The sequence below is a fragment of the Aulonocara sp. 'chitande type north' Nkhata Bay genome, linkage group LG19 (genome assembly GCF_057382095.1).
Source record: "Aulonocara sp. 'chitande type north' Nkhata Bay isolate Kocher_YH1m ecotype deep benthic linkage group LG19, A_spYH_male_GT1.1, whole genome shotgun sequence".
Taxonomy (NCBI): domain Eukaryota; kingdom Metazoa; phylum Chordata; class Actinopteri; order Cichliformes; family Cichlidae; genus Aulonocara; species Aulonocara sp. 'chitande type north' Nkhata Bay.
In genome coordinates, this window is record NC_141362.1 from 5,353,880 (window position 1) to 5,372,024 (window position 18,145).

Consider the following 18,145-nt stretch of genomic DNA (forward strand, 5'->3'; position numbering starts at 1 on the left):
GTTATAAATATAAATATTATTGTTATCGTTGTAGGGAAGAACTGCCAGATGACTGGGAAAAGTACAGCTGACGTGGTTAGGGAAACTGCCAAGAAAGTATTTGTCTACAGCCCCTTCTTGCTCTGGCCCCTTTACACTGAATACATGTGTGAATGAGAGACAGGTAGGAGTAACAGTGAAACCGGGGCAAAGGGAGTTAAAGTACATGACTGGTCCATTACCAGGGATCAATCATCCAAAGCATTGGTCAGTGCACAAAGGTGTTGGTGGAGATGAGTGTCAGGGTTGAATGGACAAAATTAGGAATGAGAATTAATAATGCAACGGAGTGATAGCTTAGGTTGAGTTGTTTGGAGACAAAGCTAGAGAGGCAAGGTTTAGACATGTTAGACGTGTGCAGTGGTGGGATGGTGACTACATTGCGCAAAGGGTGTTGAACATGGAGGCAGGAGGGAAATAGGATAAGCACAGAAAAGATACATGAATGTATATATATATATATGTGTGTGTGTGTGTGTGTGTGTGTGTGAAAAAGAAATTAAAGCATCATTTTTATTCAGTCTCAAGCCTGATTTTAAAATAAAATTTTAAGTTATGATGGGGTTTATGGATGTTGTAGCGGTGGCTAAAGTAACGCTCTGTGTTCATATAATACAAAAACAAAGAAATGTGTTTGTGTGTCGGTAGGTACCTCCATTTTTTGATACTTCTCCCAGGCAGTTGTTTGGCACTTTTTGCGCACATCGTTTATGACAATTAAATTTACAGTCTGAGAGAGAAACAAGAAAGAGGAACACAAGGCTTAGGAAGAGGCTTTGACATCAGCTCCACAGTAACTGTTCAAAATCTTAATACAGATGAAGACATGATGCAGTTAAAACTCCAAAACGGCCAGATTACACTATATTGCTAAAAGCATTTCCTCGTATGCCTTTATGAAGTTGAGGGATATCCTATTCTTAATCCATAGGGTTTGATGTTGGCCCAACCTTTGCAACCTTACACCTTGGCTCACAGTCCCCACTCATTTATACTGAAGGTGTTCTATCATGTTGAGGTCAAGACTGTCCATGTCTTTATGTTACTTGATTTGTGCACTGGTTTGCACACCAGTTGTACGCCCTTTCATTTACGACGTCTGATGATGCAGTTCTATATCTCCCTGTTCCAACATAATTGCACTTATGTTGGAACAGGGAGATATAGAACTGCATCATCAGACATCTTAAATGAAAGGGCGTACAACATGATGTCTATAACCAAGGTTCTAGAAACTGTTAAACAAAGCTCTGGTGACTAGGATGGATTTTCTCCAAAGATCCATCCAGGGTGTACTCTAAGCCAGCGGTCCCCAACCCCGGGCTTCGGACCGGTACCGGTCTGTGAATCGTTTGGTACCGGGCCGCGAGAGTTGAGGCTCAGGTGTGAAATGTATGGTTTTCAGGGTTTTTATCGGTTTTCAGCGTTATTTTGTTATCGTTTTTATCGTTAACTCGGTTTTCCTGGGTCTTTTCACATGTGCTATGAATAAATCTTCTTTTTTTCATTACCGGTACTAGTTTTATTTTGTTGTATTTATCCGCGACACCTTAAAGGCCGGTCCCTGAAAATATTGTCGGGCATAAACCGGTCCGTGGCGCAAAAAAGGTTGGGGACCGCTGCTCTAAGCTACAAGAGAAAAATAGCACAGGAGCAGACCTACCCAGAGCTGAAAAAGATGTGTCACACAACACCAATGCTAAGTAACCTCCCAGCAAGAGCCAGTCAACATCACAAAGTGGACAGTGTTGGGGAGTAACGGAATACATGTGCCGACGTTACGTATTTAAAATACAAAATAAGAGTAACTGTATTCCGTTACAGTTACCGTTTAAAAAGGTGGTATTCAGAATAGTTTGTTGAATTAAAGGGATTACACAGCGGTCTTTTCCTGTTTCATTTGTTAGGCTATGCCCTCTCTATTTCTGGTAATTCCACGCCGGTGGAAACTCAAACAAAACACGCAATAAGAGGCTCTAATGCATGTGTGTCAATCTCGCGGCCCATGTTACCTGTACTTGCGCCCGCATAATGATGTGAAGAAATATTTTTAAAAATTACTTTTCAACAAATTATTTATTATGAAGGCAATATGAGCAGAGTGTTACAGGCATAGCCCTGGAGAATGTAGCCTCATGGGCAGTGTAGCCCAGTTGTAAGTAAGCTGTTAAGACTCGACTGTACACTGTGTTCATGTTTTCCTCCGAAACAATAAGCTCCGTTGGAGCAGCCTTTCAACGCCTCTCTCTGTCTCTCGCTAGCAAAGTTGACCCAGACAACAAAGTAAAGCTAGTTTTCGGTTACGAGCCCGACACGGAACCCGACGTATTAGCCAGAGGTCCCTTTACTACAGTTCGGAGCCGCGGACCTGAAAAAATATGCGCGCAATAGTTTTCTATATGAGATCGCTGCAAAAAGTGCAGCCTTACCTAATGTCCACCCTACTGTTACTCATTTATATTAAGATTTAAAAATCTAGTTGGTATTGGTATGGCGAGTATTCTTCAGTAATAGTAAAAGATCACAGAGCAATAGTACATTCATTTAGTTGCCTACATAATTGCCTGATAATATATTAAGTAATCCAAATTATTCAGAATAAGTTACTCTAATTGAGTAACGTAACGGAATAGGTTACAAAATACATTTTGGGGCATGTATTCTGTAATCAGTAGTGGAATACATTGTAAAAGTAACCTTCCCATCACTGATTGTGGAATATATCTGCTATTCCTCCTTTGCACTATGTCACTTTGTCTACAAACCACTCAACCTGAGCTGTCCCTAGAATTTACTAACTTTCAGTCCCAATGAAAATCTTAACATCTTCATTACTCTACCACTACCAGCTTGGCCTCCTATCTGTTTGTCACTGTGTCTTAACCATACATAGCAAGTCTCGCGAACATCTCATAAACTTCCCATTCACTATCCTTCTGTAACAAATCAGCCCTGACATTTGTCTCTAACAGCTCCCCCCATTTGCACACTCTTCTTCACCTCTCCTCAACACTGCTTCTGTTGCCTGGAATTTATCCCAGGTACTTAAAATAATCTACCTACATTATCTAAACTCTATATTTTAATAGTACAATCAGCAGAGTCTTTATTTATCCAGGTAATGTTTTTACACATTCAGTATTCAGTCTCTCTACTAGTCCTTTTACAGCAACATTACATGTAGCACCATGGCAAATCATTATTCTGTATTATACTGTATTACAGTATCTAATGGTTACATTAACAAGTAAACAGTAAACCTACTGGTAGTTTTTACATGGTTGAGCCAAAGAAATGTCTCAATGATTCTGAAAGGACAAGGTTTCTTTAAGCATCTTAATGCAAAATGTTTTGGACACTGGACAAGCTGTGCTACAAGCAGAGACAGTTTTAAGTTTGACATCTAGAGCTTTGAAAAACATCTACAGCAGGTTTTCAGAACAACAGCTCACCTTTGCACTGCAGGCCCTGCCTGAAGAGGCCTTTGAGCAGCTTCTTGCAGTGCTGGCAGACAGTAGGCCGGGTGTAAGAGTGAATCAGGAATGTGTGGGGAACTTTGACTTTTGACAGTAAGATCTTGTCAAGCTCAATGGGACGGCCAACATATGATTGTGAGCTGGATCGCCGCTCTCTACCAGGAAAGTAATCTAACTGGTTCTTCTGCTGTTGGGAGAAACAAGCAAAGCATTTCAAAGTTTTTCATACGTTTCTAGTTTTTGCCAGTGGACCTGTTTTCCATGATAAGTCACACTTAAAATGATTTTTTATGGCAGCAGATTTAGAGTTTGGTTTCTCAGCTCTGGGGTTACCGTTGCCTGCAAGAACTATATGATAAATAGACTAACAGATGGGAGAATGAATTGCACAGTATAATTTAACTTGGCTGCCTGTTCACTATTATGCAATAAGTACAAATGACCCTAGAGAAGTATTTCTATGTAAAAAGATGGGAGGACTTACCTCCATGCTAGGACTGACTGGAGACTGGACAACAAAAAAAGAACAAAAAAAGTTACTTCAACATTTCTGAAAAACTGTGTTCCACAGGTCTGTGCTTTTGTACTGACCAATAAAGCATCATCACTGTAGTGGGGAGGTGAAGGCTCAGCAGAGAGCGGACGCCCGATGTTGATTATCCCGCCTGTCAATGAGACATTGGAGGGACGACGCCTCCTCACCCCGCTGCAGTTGTTGGGGATCTTAAAGGCACAGCGCTTGTGGTAATTCAGACCACAACCTGGAGAAAAGGATAGTGTCTCTTTTTAAAATTTTACCTCAGCCATAATGTTCTCATGATTTCATCTTATGGGAGTAGGATATTTTACCTTCACATTTAAGTCCTTGGCGTACAAGTCCCCACAGCATTTCCCCACAGTGGTCGCAGAAGGCTGGAGCTCGGTACGAATGGACAAACAGGCAGTGTGGACGAATCTGGAAGTCCTCTACTGTGGCTGAAGCTGTAGAAAATTATAAGATATAAATGAATTCCAACTACAAGTTTTTGTGTCTGTCAAGTAAGGTTATATGTGTACTAGGGGGTTGATGCACTTAAAAGAGTTGTAGTTGCACTTATTGAAAACTGAAAAAAGTTTAAGTGTAAGTAATAAAATAGAAGTATAGAAGGGTCAGCTGAAATGTAAATCTGAAATAAAAGCAATGACTTGAGCTTAAATTTCAGGTAAAGTGTAGTGATGGGATTTCCGGATCTTTTTAGAGAACCGGCTCTTTCGGCTCGGCTCACTAAAAAGAGCTGGCTCTTTCGGCTCCCAACTGGCTCTTCAGGTTGTTTTGTTGCTTTAATTAATTAATTATTGACAACAATATAAAATTATTCACAAAAGGAATTACTAATGTAAAAAAAAGTGGTTTTATTTATATATGTTTATATATAAATATATACGGTGGCCCCCAGAGACAAAACACGTACAAACTCCAAAACACATTTCTAGCGTTAACTGAACTTCCAAAACAGAGCTACCAAGATCACTTAAATTACACAATTGAAAGCATATGTGTATTGTTTGTGTATTTATACACAAGCACTCATATGTATTCAAATAATTTAAAAAAAATGTTAATTTTTGTTACTACCACACACCAAATCCGGTCGTTGATACTTCCTGGCTTGTGTGGCCACTAGGTAACAAAGCTCAACACTGCCCCTAGCATCCTGGAGCACTTCTGTTGTGTTTTGGAGTTTTTACGTGATTTGGAGTTTTTACATGTTTTGAAGTTTTGTGCTTTGTCTTGAGGGGCCACCGTAAATATACTTTTATTTATTCACTCCACATAAAATTTAATAAATAAATCGTATAATACAAAAACCAACTATTTACATTTCAACTTTAACTATTTAAATTTTCAGCTTTTTCCTTTTAAACAAGTTTAAAGTGAAACAACACAAAACACTGCAAACCACAACACAATTAAATATAAATATGAAAAAATATGAAAACAAAAAGAACATGCACATTCTCTGTCATATGGGCCTGCATGAATAAACTTTCTGAATCCTTTATCATCTGCAACTGAAAATAGTTGCGGATGATTACTATACCTTTCTAATGTGACGCTGTTGTCCCTGGCTCTTTCTCTCTCTCTCCCTCCCGCTCTGTTCCTGTGCTACTGCGAGTGTAACTACCGCCCCTCCCCCCTCTGCCCAGCGCAAAGCACAAGGCTCGTGTACGGAGTGAAGCGGGAAAAAAGTGTGTGTGAGAGAGAGGGTGAGAGAAAGGAAAAAAAAACCCCATGGCTCCCAAAAAGGAGTCGGCTCGTGTTGTCCATGTCAAAGTGTCGGCTCTAAGAGCCGTTTCGTTCCCCATCACCAGTAAAGTGTAAACATGACAAAAACTTTAGGGCAGCTGGTGCTCAGGAGGTGGCAAAAGTTGTTCACTATTCAGAAGATCGGTGGTTTTAGTCCCTGACACTTACAGTGCACACATCAAATTGTCCTCAGGCAAGTAGAACCTCAAATTGCACTTGTGAGGGTAACACATTACACACTAATGAATGGCTGTACATATGCATCAGAAATCATATTACAAAAGTTTTTCAAATATTTGCAAAACAAAAACATTACGTGAAATGTAAGTGCTTAAGAAACTGAAATGTCAGTACACACTGTACTTTCATATTTGTGTTGAACTGTTTCAGTTAAAAATAAAGGTTAAAAGAAAGAATAAATATATTCTTTCTTAAACATTGTTTACTTCTTTGTGTATTAACTAAGGAAGTAAAAGTGGCAGTTAAAAAAAGAACTGCAGATAAACCTGGAGATTCATTAAAACATGGGTTAAGAGTCACTTGAAAACATATAACACAACATAAAATGTAAAACTCGGAGAAGTGGAAAAGTGAAGACAAATGGTGTGTGAATGCACTGAAATTAATGGGGTTTAATCATAAGAAGCTGAAATGTGAGCTGGACTGTACGCTGTTACATCACCTGAAATCCATTTTCACATGTCAGCTATGAAGTTTGCAGTTGAAGAGAAAGTGTCACTTCAAATGAAGGATAAGCATAATTTTTTAAAGGGATTTCTACGATAACGACCTGAGATGTACCTGAGTCAGTGTAAGTGGACATTATACATTATACACACACTAAATGTGATGTTGTCTGCCAAAGTGTCATTAGACATATCAGCAGTGAAAGCAGCTGAAGTGTTGCATGAAATGAAAAAGTGTATTGTTCTTTAACAAACACGTTGCAGTATTTAGTGATGAATTTTAGCGATGAACTTACTACTGTATTGTACCGTAACTATCAATACTCATGATACGTAGTAAAATTATGTTCAGTGGTTTAGTGTAAGGACTGGGAGCAGTTACAGTACATTTTGAAACTCCATTTCTGACATTATACATATGAGTCATTCCACATTTCAATAAACAGATGAAACCCTTTTTATACACATTGCTCTATGGTGTACTTGAGAGTTCAAATGCACTGCAACTTAGGAAAACACCAGCAAATAGAAAAATGCTGCAAAAGCACACAAATCACAACAAAAGTTAAATCAAAAAGTTGGATCAATAAAAGTAACTTTCAGCAAAATCTCACAAAACACAACTTAAAGAAAGTGACGAAAGGATTACACTGATACATGGTTAAGAAAAGCAGAAGCTTCATCAGTGTTGTAAGAAGCTGTTTAGTATTAGCTTGTCATTTCCACAACTGTTTCGTCATGTTATTGTCTCACCTAAAACACTTCTGTTGTGTTTTTTTAAGGTTTTTTTTTTAAACTATGTGGTGTTTTTTTTCTTTTATTCAGCTTCCATAGTGTTTTTTTTCTTATTTCCAATGATTTTATTCAACTTCCATTTTCTTTAATGTCCTTCTACAGCATTTCTATTTGATGGTGTTGCAGTGCATCTGAACTGTCACCAAAACATTAGTTTTTCCGACTTGAGAACACTCCATAAAGTTATGAGCAATTTTCCCACTTAAAGGATAACAATATTCAAATCAAGGAAAACTGAAAGTGAAAAATAAGAACATTCCAACATAATAGCAATCCTGAATGTTAGACTTTTAATCACTGCTGACAAACCAATCTGTGGCACCATATTTTCCTCCACATTTTCCAGTGTTTCTCCATGCTTTTAATTTTATTTCAGAGATGAGCAGCTGCTTATCTGGGGTGACTGGGCTCTTGGCCACAGCAGCCATCTGAGCCCAAATATCCTCCAGCTGTTTTGACAAAAACCCAGTTGGGTGTACAGGCAGTGCCGATAACCCCTGCTGTGACACTCGTAATGTCAAACAAAGAATCAGTTTTTGCTGTTTTTATAATATCACAAAAACAAACAAAAAAAAAAGACAATGAAAACAGGGGCAAAGTGAATGGGATTTCTGGTAGAAACAGCTACTGACTCTGCAGCTTTACATTTAAAGTTTTTAAATAGAAAGCATTAAAGCTCACTTTGTACTACAGTCATTGGCACCAAACTACTGATTCAGACTTAGAACTGGCATGTGTAGCTCCAAAGGAGTTTGGTAGTAATTCAAAAAAAGAAATTAAAACAGAGCGCAATTTAAGGAATGCAAACTTTAGTCAGTAGCTGCTGAGTCTACAAACAGCCAACTTTGGCCAATCAGCTCAACATAAAAACTAGAAAAATGTAATTGTAATATTTACAACTTGTTTTTGCCTATTTATTGGATTAAATATGTGGGTGAGAAATGTGAAAAGAAAGTCTCAGAAATAAAGAAAAAAGAAATACTGAAAAAAGATAAACCAGATAAACCAGAAACATTTACCACTCAGATTTTATTTTATTTTACTTTTGTACTTCTGTCAAAGCTTCATGGGTAACTGAGATTACCCATGAACTGGGATTAATAGTTACTTATAGTTTAGACTCCATTAAATTTCTTGTTTCTTTGATTTCTTTTGACATCTGATATTTTTTGATTTTGGAGCATGTACAAAGTTTTACTTTTAGTGTTCTTATACATTTGAGAAAAAGACAAGCCACATTTCTAAAGCTTGTTTCATGCTAGACCTTATTCACATATCTTCACATTAAACCTTTTTTTAAGGATTGAGTGGGTGTGTAAAGCCTGTGCTTGATTAACATTTCCCATTACACCTGTTAGGGTGGAAAAATGTTTATCGTTATTTAGATTGTTAACGCCTGTTGGCTCAAAGAGTATAGGAACTTTGACATTTTCGTATTAGATTGTATTTTACAAAAAGTTAACACATATTTTTGAAACTTGTTATACAAGTCAGATTCCCAACTAAGAAAATAAAAATTTCCTGTAAATAACGTAGCTGATAAAATAGATATTTATTTATTCTAGATGTGTCAAATTAATATGATAATAATAGCGTTGCATTTGCCACACTGACTGGGAAAAAAAAAGAATACATTTAAACCTAGAAACACTGAGGCAGTCAATGCGACCCTGATAGAAATCCATGTAAAACGCTGGGTTTAACATGCACCCCTGATAGTGTAGCAAAACATGATATAACAGGAGCCATAAGTAAATATATAGGGGGCTGTGGTAAAAGATGAAAAAACCTAGCCAACTTAATTGTGTCTTCTTGCTTGACTTTCTCAATGTTTGTACAAACCAAATTCAACAAATTCCTACTTTAAGTTGATGAGATAATAGGTATTATGGTGTTATCATAGTAAACTCCAATAATCTATTTTCTAATCTGTTGTCTATTAGTTTTAATACTATCAGTGTAAATTGGCAGCAAATCAGAATCAATTATGAAATTATCTTTTTTTTCTACATTATTAACACACTGCATATAAATTTTCAATACTGCCAGTGCATGGGTTTGGATATATCATGTATTCTGTCTGCTGAGACTGATTCAGTCAGATGTAATTCTGTAAGAAATTTATTGTTGAAATGTGCCACATATATGTTATATGTAATAACCTTACTTATTGTTTATTAATTGATTTGCTTTTTTTCTGCCTGAATTCTTTCTAAAAATGTTGTGAATTTGAGAAAGGAGTAAACATGGAGGATGCTTGTAAAGATGAAGTGCATCAAACACACCTAATTGATTACATGATGACGAATACATAGAGGAAGAAGGCACATTTTGTAGAGCATTGGATGCTTCTCCTGTATAGGGGTGTGGGTGGATGTAGAGTTGGAGACACGGGTGTTGGGATCCTGACTTGAATGGCCTGACTAAAGCAGATTTTGTTCAAAATTCCAAAATATGACAGGACACTTAACCACATACATCTGTCAGCACCTCTTCAAAGGACTTTCCTGTAAAGACAGTCTGCCAAGGTGATCCATCTCCCAGAGAAAGTGTGTAGGAACTGAACTGGCTTGTAATGGCTGGCAACAGGTGCTGATTATACAGATATAGGTGGAGTAGCATTATTACCGATGTGAGTGTTCAACCTGTTTGTACTGCAGGACAGTCAGATCTGTCAGACCTAAGACTACGGATGGAAGTGAACCAAATCTAAATGGAAAAGGTGACTCATGGTTTTCACACGGTTTTCTAACACATTTTGAGTTAAGCCACCTTTGCCTGCAGTCTGATCAAGAAGTGAGTTGTCAATTAACAATTTCACCAAAGATCTGTTCTCTGATCACTTCCTTTTCCCCATGCTGTTAAATTTACATCGTTCAACATTTCAGCATCACTACAATTGTCCAATAATCAACCTTCCTGGGTTCCCAGAGCCAGTTGGTTTCCACTCCATGCTGTTTCTAATTCATTGTGATCTGTCGCTCCTTTACACCAGCTCCTCCTCATCCATGTTGTCTAGAACATCTCATCCAAACTCTCCATGAACCATCTGCTTACTCTGCTACACTGCCACCAACGTTTAGTGTCGGGGGAGGGGGCCCACTTACTATGGTGTCTCCATAATGTTGCTTCTCCTTGGCGTAATTGCCAAAAATACTTGGATGTCAGAGCTTACTCTTTTCTCCCAAATTATTTCACCTTGACGAAAATCATAACTGCTGTAATGCAAACTTTTGCTAGTAGGAGTTAGTTAAAGGAACTGTGTGGCTCCCTGAGATTTTTCGGGATAACAGTGGAGCTAAAAGGAATAGTCAGTATCAGGTTCTGATACACACACACACATTTGTTAGTAGATACTTGGAGCGCCACATGGGATTTGTTGGAAAAAAAGGAAAACTACAGAATATATTCAACTAGCCGGAGATAGAGGAAGAGAGAAGAAGGGAGGGAGATAAACAGAACAACAGAGACAAAGACTAATGAATGGGTTGTTAGTGGGTATTTTGTAAATGTTTTGGAGGTAGGAGAGGCTCTTAGTGGGCACAGATGGACTGAATGTCTTTTAAGTTGGCCAGCAGGCTTGGCAAGGCAGGATGGGTAGTTTATGGTACACAGTTTTCGGTCATTTTCTTTCTTTTTCTCTCTCTCTGCATGTATTTCCGATTCTCTATCGCCTTTTCGTTTTCGTTTACATACACACACATTAACACACCCACACACACAACCCCGCACACACACACACACACACACACACACACACACACACACACACACACACTCGGCCTGTGTCGCGGTCCTCCAGTAGAATACAGCTCTGATTAGACATTCTGCTGTAGGAAATTACCTCCATTTATTCAAATTATTGTTTATGGCTTTTGTTTGGAGGGCCAACATACGTCTGGATGTGTGAACAAGCTCCCAAACTGTTATTATATGCTTCAGAAAATGACTTATGTGCATGTGTGTGCATGTATTTGTGTGTTTGAGTGAGGTTTCCTAGGTAGCCCTTGTTTGGATATAAATGCCTGTGTTTATGGCTGTGTGGTAGAATTAGGAGTGCTCGTTGCTAACTTGTTATCCTACAACTAGAAAACAAACACTGCAGGGGAAGAAAGTGTAGACCAGCGGCGGTGGCATAAGCAGGTGCGGTGTGTTAAGTTTACTTTCATGTGTTTGCTTTCATATGTCAAAATAGGCTGTATGTACAGTAAAATAAACATTTCAGCACCCTGCAAATAAAACAAATAAATAAAAAAAAAAAAGATGTGGAGACATTTCATTCAATAACTTTTGCTGGTGCTGTGTTCTACTTTTGACGCTGTTACTGCTCACAGAAGAAATATGTCATGAAATTGACCCAGGGATGTTTTGCCTGCTAAGAGTCAACATGACAAGATATTAATTAGCAAGCAGCTAAAAAACTGCTCTTATCTGTAGCAATAAGAGCTGCTTTTCACAGTTTCAAAACCTGAAAGGCCGGCAGGCTCCAGGTAAGGCAGAAAACCGGGCTCATGATTGTTGCAACTGTTCAAGGATTAGAGACTGAAAATGCCGGCTCCTAAAGGTCAGCAGAAATGTCTGAGCTGTTGTACGTGCCAGCATGTGATAGCACAGTGAGCATTTTCATTCATTTTCTTTCCACACTTGGCTCCATGCAACTTTGTAAACAACAAAAATTAATCAAGTGGAAAGATTACAGTTTTCACACACTGGAAAAAATCCAGCACATATTACAGATGCGCAATTACAAGGGGACATAACATGATTTCCATGAAGTGATCTATTAATAGCAACTATACTGAAAATGGTCCAGATGTCCACGAGAAGCTGATGTGGAATGAAAGATGAGCCAGATTGAAATCAGAAAAAAATGTAATGACTTACAGTATTATAGGTCCTTGAATGTACCATGACTTGGCAAGTTAAGAAAATAATAAAAAAAAATGTAAAACAGCTTTACCACAAATGCAGCTAAATGCTGGACAATAAGCTTAAGTGTCTGGGTGGACAACTATGGAGATCTTGCTCACTAAGCTTTAGTGCTTTTGTTTACTGTAGATTAATATAATGGACAAACATAATGGTACCATTATATTAAAAGAACAGTTACTCCCTGTTCTGTGACCTGGTATGAAACACAGTTCCTTAGGCTTGAACTATGGCACGACTGGGGGCTAATTTTGGGTTAGATGTGAGGTCATTAAAGGTTTTTTGCTTCGCTTCGTGTACCACCCGAGCCTTTATTATTGTTTTAGTCCACCCCTGCTTACTATATGACAGAACATGCATTCTGTTGGAGTTTGCATCTCTGTTTTGTGTTAATTTCCTGTTTGTTTCCACCACATTTTCAGCTGTTGCTGAGACTGGCACGGAGCTGTTAACAAATGTGTTTTTAACTGAGTGGCAGCATCCTGACGGAGGAGGAGAGAGAGAGAGACAAGTTAAAGAGGACTGAGTCAGAGAAGGGGAAGGTACGAAGGATTAGTCAAACATGTAGGGTGTTGTAAACAAGATGGAAAATACCAGGCGTGAATGCTAAAAGATACAAAAAGAAAATGATTATTTCACATCATTAGTGCTTAATTCAGCTGGCAACTTTCGGTGCTTCCGTGTCTTTAAATGCTTGAATGTCATCTGTTGCGTGTATGTATTTGTTACACTTTAGGACCTTTTCCAGTTCCAATTTATTATTTTCAGCTGAACTGCATGTCACCAAGCTTTAGAGCTTTTGTTGTAACTGACACTTTCAGCACCTAAAGTTCTTTCATTGCTTCTGTTTCAGCAAGCAGTTCCTTTGTGTCAGTCCTTTAAATCTGGTACAATTATAACACAATAATTTACCATTGAAATGGATATTACACTACACTACAAGTATTAAAGCTAATTTACACAAGCCCTACTCTGAAAAACTGTCACAGAGTTAACACTGTCTGTGAAGCTGGATTTAAAAGGTAAATGTTTAAAGTTTCCGTTTTTCAGCCCATGTCTAGCGGCATGTTGTGTGAGTACAAAGTGTGATTTCCCTGGTTGGTTGGCTGGTTGCTGCTAATAGACTTACTTTCTTTTATGCTAGCTAACTAGTGACAGAAGTGATAATTCAATGCAAAACAAGGAAAATAAAACTAAAAAGCAGTCTAAGGGGGTCACTGGTACTCAGTGTTGGGTAAGTTACTTTAAATAAGTAACTTAGTTACATTACTAGTTACTTCTATCAAAAGTAACTCCGTTACTTCAAGTTACTCGTTACTTTCAAAGTAACTAGTTACTAGGGAAAGTAAATTTGGTTTTACTCAGAATTCTCTTGTTAATGTGTTGCTTCCATAACTTTACCAGTCTTCTAGCTTGCTTACTTGCCACAAGTGCCCTGTGCCACCTACCAATAGAAAGGAAAAAATAATGTGCATATTTCTACGAGAGAAATCCCACACCTGGACCATCATTGACCGCTGCCATGATTCTAGCCTACGTCACAGCATGATGTGCGCTTTTTACATCCAACACAAAAACTGCAGTCGTGGTGCTTTCGATTGTACTCAGAACTCGGAAATTCTGCCTTCCGAATAGGAAGATGTAGGTAACACCAGACTGAAGATGGGCTGCATACAGGGCTGGTTTGGGACAAAAAATTGGCCCGGGCTTTTTGACTAGCCATTATAGGAAAAATCATAAAGCCTTTGAATGAAAACAAACGCTGTTGTGACAGTGATGTACACTGTTTTGATGGTATATATGTATCAATCTATCAATCGTTTGTTGTAAGATTCAGATAATTATTTTTTAAAAGTGAGACATTTTAAATGAGAATAAGAAAGAAAAGTATTTCTTTGTGCCCCTCTCTCCCTGTTAATGCCCTAATTGCCCCCCCCCCCTGGCAAAACTTTGCTAGATCCGGCCCTGCACAGTTACCAGCTGTCAGCTACATAAAAAAGGATCCTGGTGTATTTGTTTCTCAGAAACAGAGATCATCTTCATGTTTCCCTCTCACCAAATATCCAAACCGACATCATGACCAGCAGGTTTACAGCTGTGGCTCCAGCAAACATCAGCTGATAATAGAAATTAATATAAAATAAACTCTAACAACAGCTGATCAAGCTTAAACGTGCTGCTGTTGTTTAACGCGACATCGGCTGGTTTCCTCTTTCTGGCGCAAAGCGGGCGATAAACAAACAAGAGAGAAAAGCCGATCAGCTGATCATTGATCAGTTTTCATGATTGAAGTAGAAACAGGAGAGGCAGGGGAGAGAATGAGAGAAGAAGAGGCAGCTGTGCAGCTCCACCTTTGTGTCTTTTTCATTGTAGCTGAAGTACCGGACAAACTGTGTTCCTTTTCACCTCAATACGAAACGCGTAATATTTTCTCTGAATACGAGACGATTCTGTTTTTTACGGGACGGTTGGCAACTCTAATAATTAACCTTATGAACAAAATAAAGTTCAACGGTTCATCATTAACTTCATAGCACCCACCCAGCTGTATAGAAACTCCATCATGCTAGCTAGTACGCAGTACGGAAAAAGTCAGCACAACGAAAATAAACTCCACCTAAACTTGGTTTATATCTGACCCAGATAGACTGCAGGTCATAACTTCTTACCTGAAGTTCAGTTCACACTCGGACCGATGGCCGCCTCGGGTCTCTCATCCACCTGCTGGCCTCCACCACTTGCTAATGTTACTGAATCTGTGGAAGCTCCGCGATAGCCACCACCCGAAGTAACGAATAACGACCATATCTAAATCCCAATAACGATTAACACGTTCCTGATTTTGGCATAATAACTAGTTACCGTGCTCGTTACCACAATAATAACGTAGTTACTGTAACGCATTACTTAATAACGCGTTAGTCCCGTGCTGCAATGAGTTTTATATTAAAAAACAATGCCATACTGTCCACCCTCACTCTGTCCCTTAAACAGTAAGTGATTCTTCATTGTTGGCTAGCAGCATTGAAATGGCACAATCTACCTGTTAGCCACAAGTACTGTGTGGAGAAGAGCCTGTTTAAGTCAGATGCTTTTGTAGTTCACCAGACCGACCACAGATCCCAGTGGCACAATCAGCTGGCCACTAACTATAAAGAGATCGCTTCTCAGACAAATATATTTTCTCACTTTGCATCCATCCTTTAAACTGCTTCCATATTGCTGCCAGGGTAGGATATTATCCTTGGAAGCATGTTTGATTTCCTTCTTGTCCATGCCCCTTTAAAAAGACTGACCCTAAATGACACAACTGTTGCCTGCAGGTGATTTATGCTGTAAGGTAAAGGCCCTACAATAATACAGACAAAAACAGTCAACAATCATATGACACCCTATAAGCAAGCTTTGGTGACTGTAGGAAGGAAAAACTCCAGGGGAACAGGAAGAAGCTCCGGCAGAACCAGGCCATTTGGGGCAATCTGCTGCCAAAAGTTGGGGATCATGGGAGGAAGACAGAACAAAGACAGTGCGGAAGAGAGCTTGAGATGAATAATAATTAATGATTAAATGTAGAGTGGTGTAAAAACACATATTGAGTGAAAAAGGTAAGAGAGAAACACTCTTGGGAAGCCTCCGCAGCCTACACCTATTGCAACATAACTTAGTAATGTATCTTTATCAAAAAGGAAACTTAAAACCTAATCTTAAAATACTCAGAATACTGATGCTAAGACTGATGGGGAATACTTTTCCACAGAATAACTTTTTTTTTTAAAATTCCCATCCATCCCATCCATTTCTTTTTTCCCCCCACTTACCAGTCATGACAACAGCAGGCTAATCATAGAAGCTGAGACTTCCTTCCTCCTACACATCTCCAGGTTATCTGGGGAAATGGTGACACATTCCCATCCCAGCTAAGAGATCTAATCTCTCTAGTGAATCCTGGGTCTACCTCAGGGTTTCCTTCCGGTAGGATACCTAAACCCTCAACGAGAATGTACCCTGGAGGAATAACATGCAGACTCCCACCTAAAAACCAGCAGTTTCCGACTTTGATTGATAACATAAGAAAAAAAAACCCCTATGTGACAGTGGAGAGCATATTTAATTACTTATTACATTTTTTTTTATAGATGTTCCTTCAAGATAAATCACAACCATGGATGAAAAATGGGAAAGGGGGAAAACACTTCCAGTAGGGAGCTGGTTGCCAATCTTTCCTTGATAACCAAAAACTATTTGAACCTGCTCCCAACTGTTAACAGATTGTGGTGCCAGTCATGGATTTGCATTCATTTTTTACAGTGTAGATTTGATTTTTTTTTTCATTCCTTTTCTTTCTCTGTTACTTTCTCTATGTTTGTCTTGTTTAACTTTGGATGCCATTTTTTCAGTGCATACATTTCCTCTATTACAATGTTGCTAACACCTGTTTTGCACTTCTTTGGCTTTTTGGGGTTTTTTTTATCTTCAAAAGTTTGTGCACATATAGTATGCTAAGTACAGTGTTATAGTACACAATATATAATTTGTTATCACCATTAAAATTTATTGTTAAAGAGAAGCTAAAATTGTAGACAAAGAGAAAAATGTAAACATATTAATTAAAGCAAACACACACAAATGTAGACAAACGATATGCAAATGTTCGCACATACTACAGTTGATGGTGAAAGAAAGGCAGGAAATTAGGGAGAAGCAGCTGTCGGGCCATTAGCATAGCATCGTGTGAACACCTGAGTCCTGAGCTGGATGACAGCCAGAAAGACAAGCCTAATAAAGAATTCTCCAAAATGAGATAATCATTACACACATCTGGACATTTTTTAATTCATTTCAGGCAACCAGATTACATTAACAGTACATGCTGTTGTTGTTGAACATGGAGCTTGCTTTTTTTGCTGTTGTTCTTTTTAATAAGGCAAGTGTGTGTGTGTGTGTGTGTGTGTGTGTGTGCGTGTGTGTGTGTGTGTGTGTGTGTGTGTGTGTGTGTGTGTGTGAGATAGATTATTTTGGAGACATAGTACAATACATATGTTTCCACAGGTACACTATGGGATGTCAGTTTCCCTGTGGGGCACACAAACATTTCCCCAAAGAGAGACTAAGTTACACAGTCTGAGTAAGAGAAGTTGGAAAAACTTAAGAACACATGTAGCTCTAGCTTATCGGCAGGTTAGAATAGCTTTCAGTTAAGATTACAGTTACAGCATGGTGACATCTAGGTTAGAAGAGAATGATTGATGCCAAGGCAGCTTTAATATGACATGAGTTATTGTTAATCTCTGGCTCTTTTCCACAGTGTGTCTTTTGTCCCATCTTCCTCCCCTCACCCCCACCATGCCGGTAGATGTCTGCCCCTCCCTGGTTCTGTCAGAGGTTTCTTCTTGTAAAAGGGGAGTTTTTCCTTCCCACTGTCACCAAGTGCTTGCTCAGAATTGGTTGTCTGATTGTTGGAGTTTCTTCTGTAGTATATAAATAAAGAGGGCATGTCCACACTAATATGTTTTTGTTTGAAATCGCATCTTTTTCTCTACGTCTTGGCCTTCCGTCCACACAGACGGCGTTTTTGGTCAAGGAAAATGCAGCGCATTGAAAACGCTCTCCAAAGTGGATGCACTTGAAAACGCCGTTTTCGTGTCGCAGTGTGGACAGCAACCCCGGAGCCTTTTCGAAAACGATGACGCATTTTAGTCATGTGATGCAGTCATGAGACCAATTAAACTAAGATAGCGGAGGGCATTATACAGCAGTTGGTTTGTTTGCTCTCAATTTTGGCAGCCCTATTAAAGATTAATATCAGTCTGTACATGCTCCAGATAGCTTTTCTTCAAGTTCTTTAATTCTCACTCGCTTTTGCAACTTTGTACTTTTGTGTTACTCGCAGCAACAACTCCACTTCGTTCTTAGTCCATTTAAAACACTCTGTG

At 38.8% G+C, this 18,145-nt stretch overlaps 1 protein-coding gene across 1 annotated transcript in view; it reads right to left on the reverse strand.

Moving 5' to 3' along the window:
* The window catches only part of prkd1 (protein kinase D1), a 72,740-nt gene that overhangs the window by 36,856 nt on the left and 17,739 nt on the right, over positions 1–18,145 (reverse strand). Inside the window, exons 3-7 of the mRNA XM_086275058.1 lie at positions 4,365–4,496; positions 4,107–4,276; positions 4,000–4,023; positions 3,492–3,702; positions 692–769 (exon numbers count right to left, since the gene is read on the reverse strand). Of these exons, the coding sequence (XP_086131184.1) occupies positions 692–769; positions 3,492–3,702; positions 4,000–4,023; positions 4,107–4,276; positions 4,365–4,496 (615 nt within the window). The remainder of the gene's footprint in view (positions 1–691; positions 770–3,491; positions 3,703–3,999; positions 4,024–4,106; positions 4,277–4,364; positions 4,497–18,145) is intronic.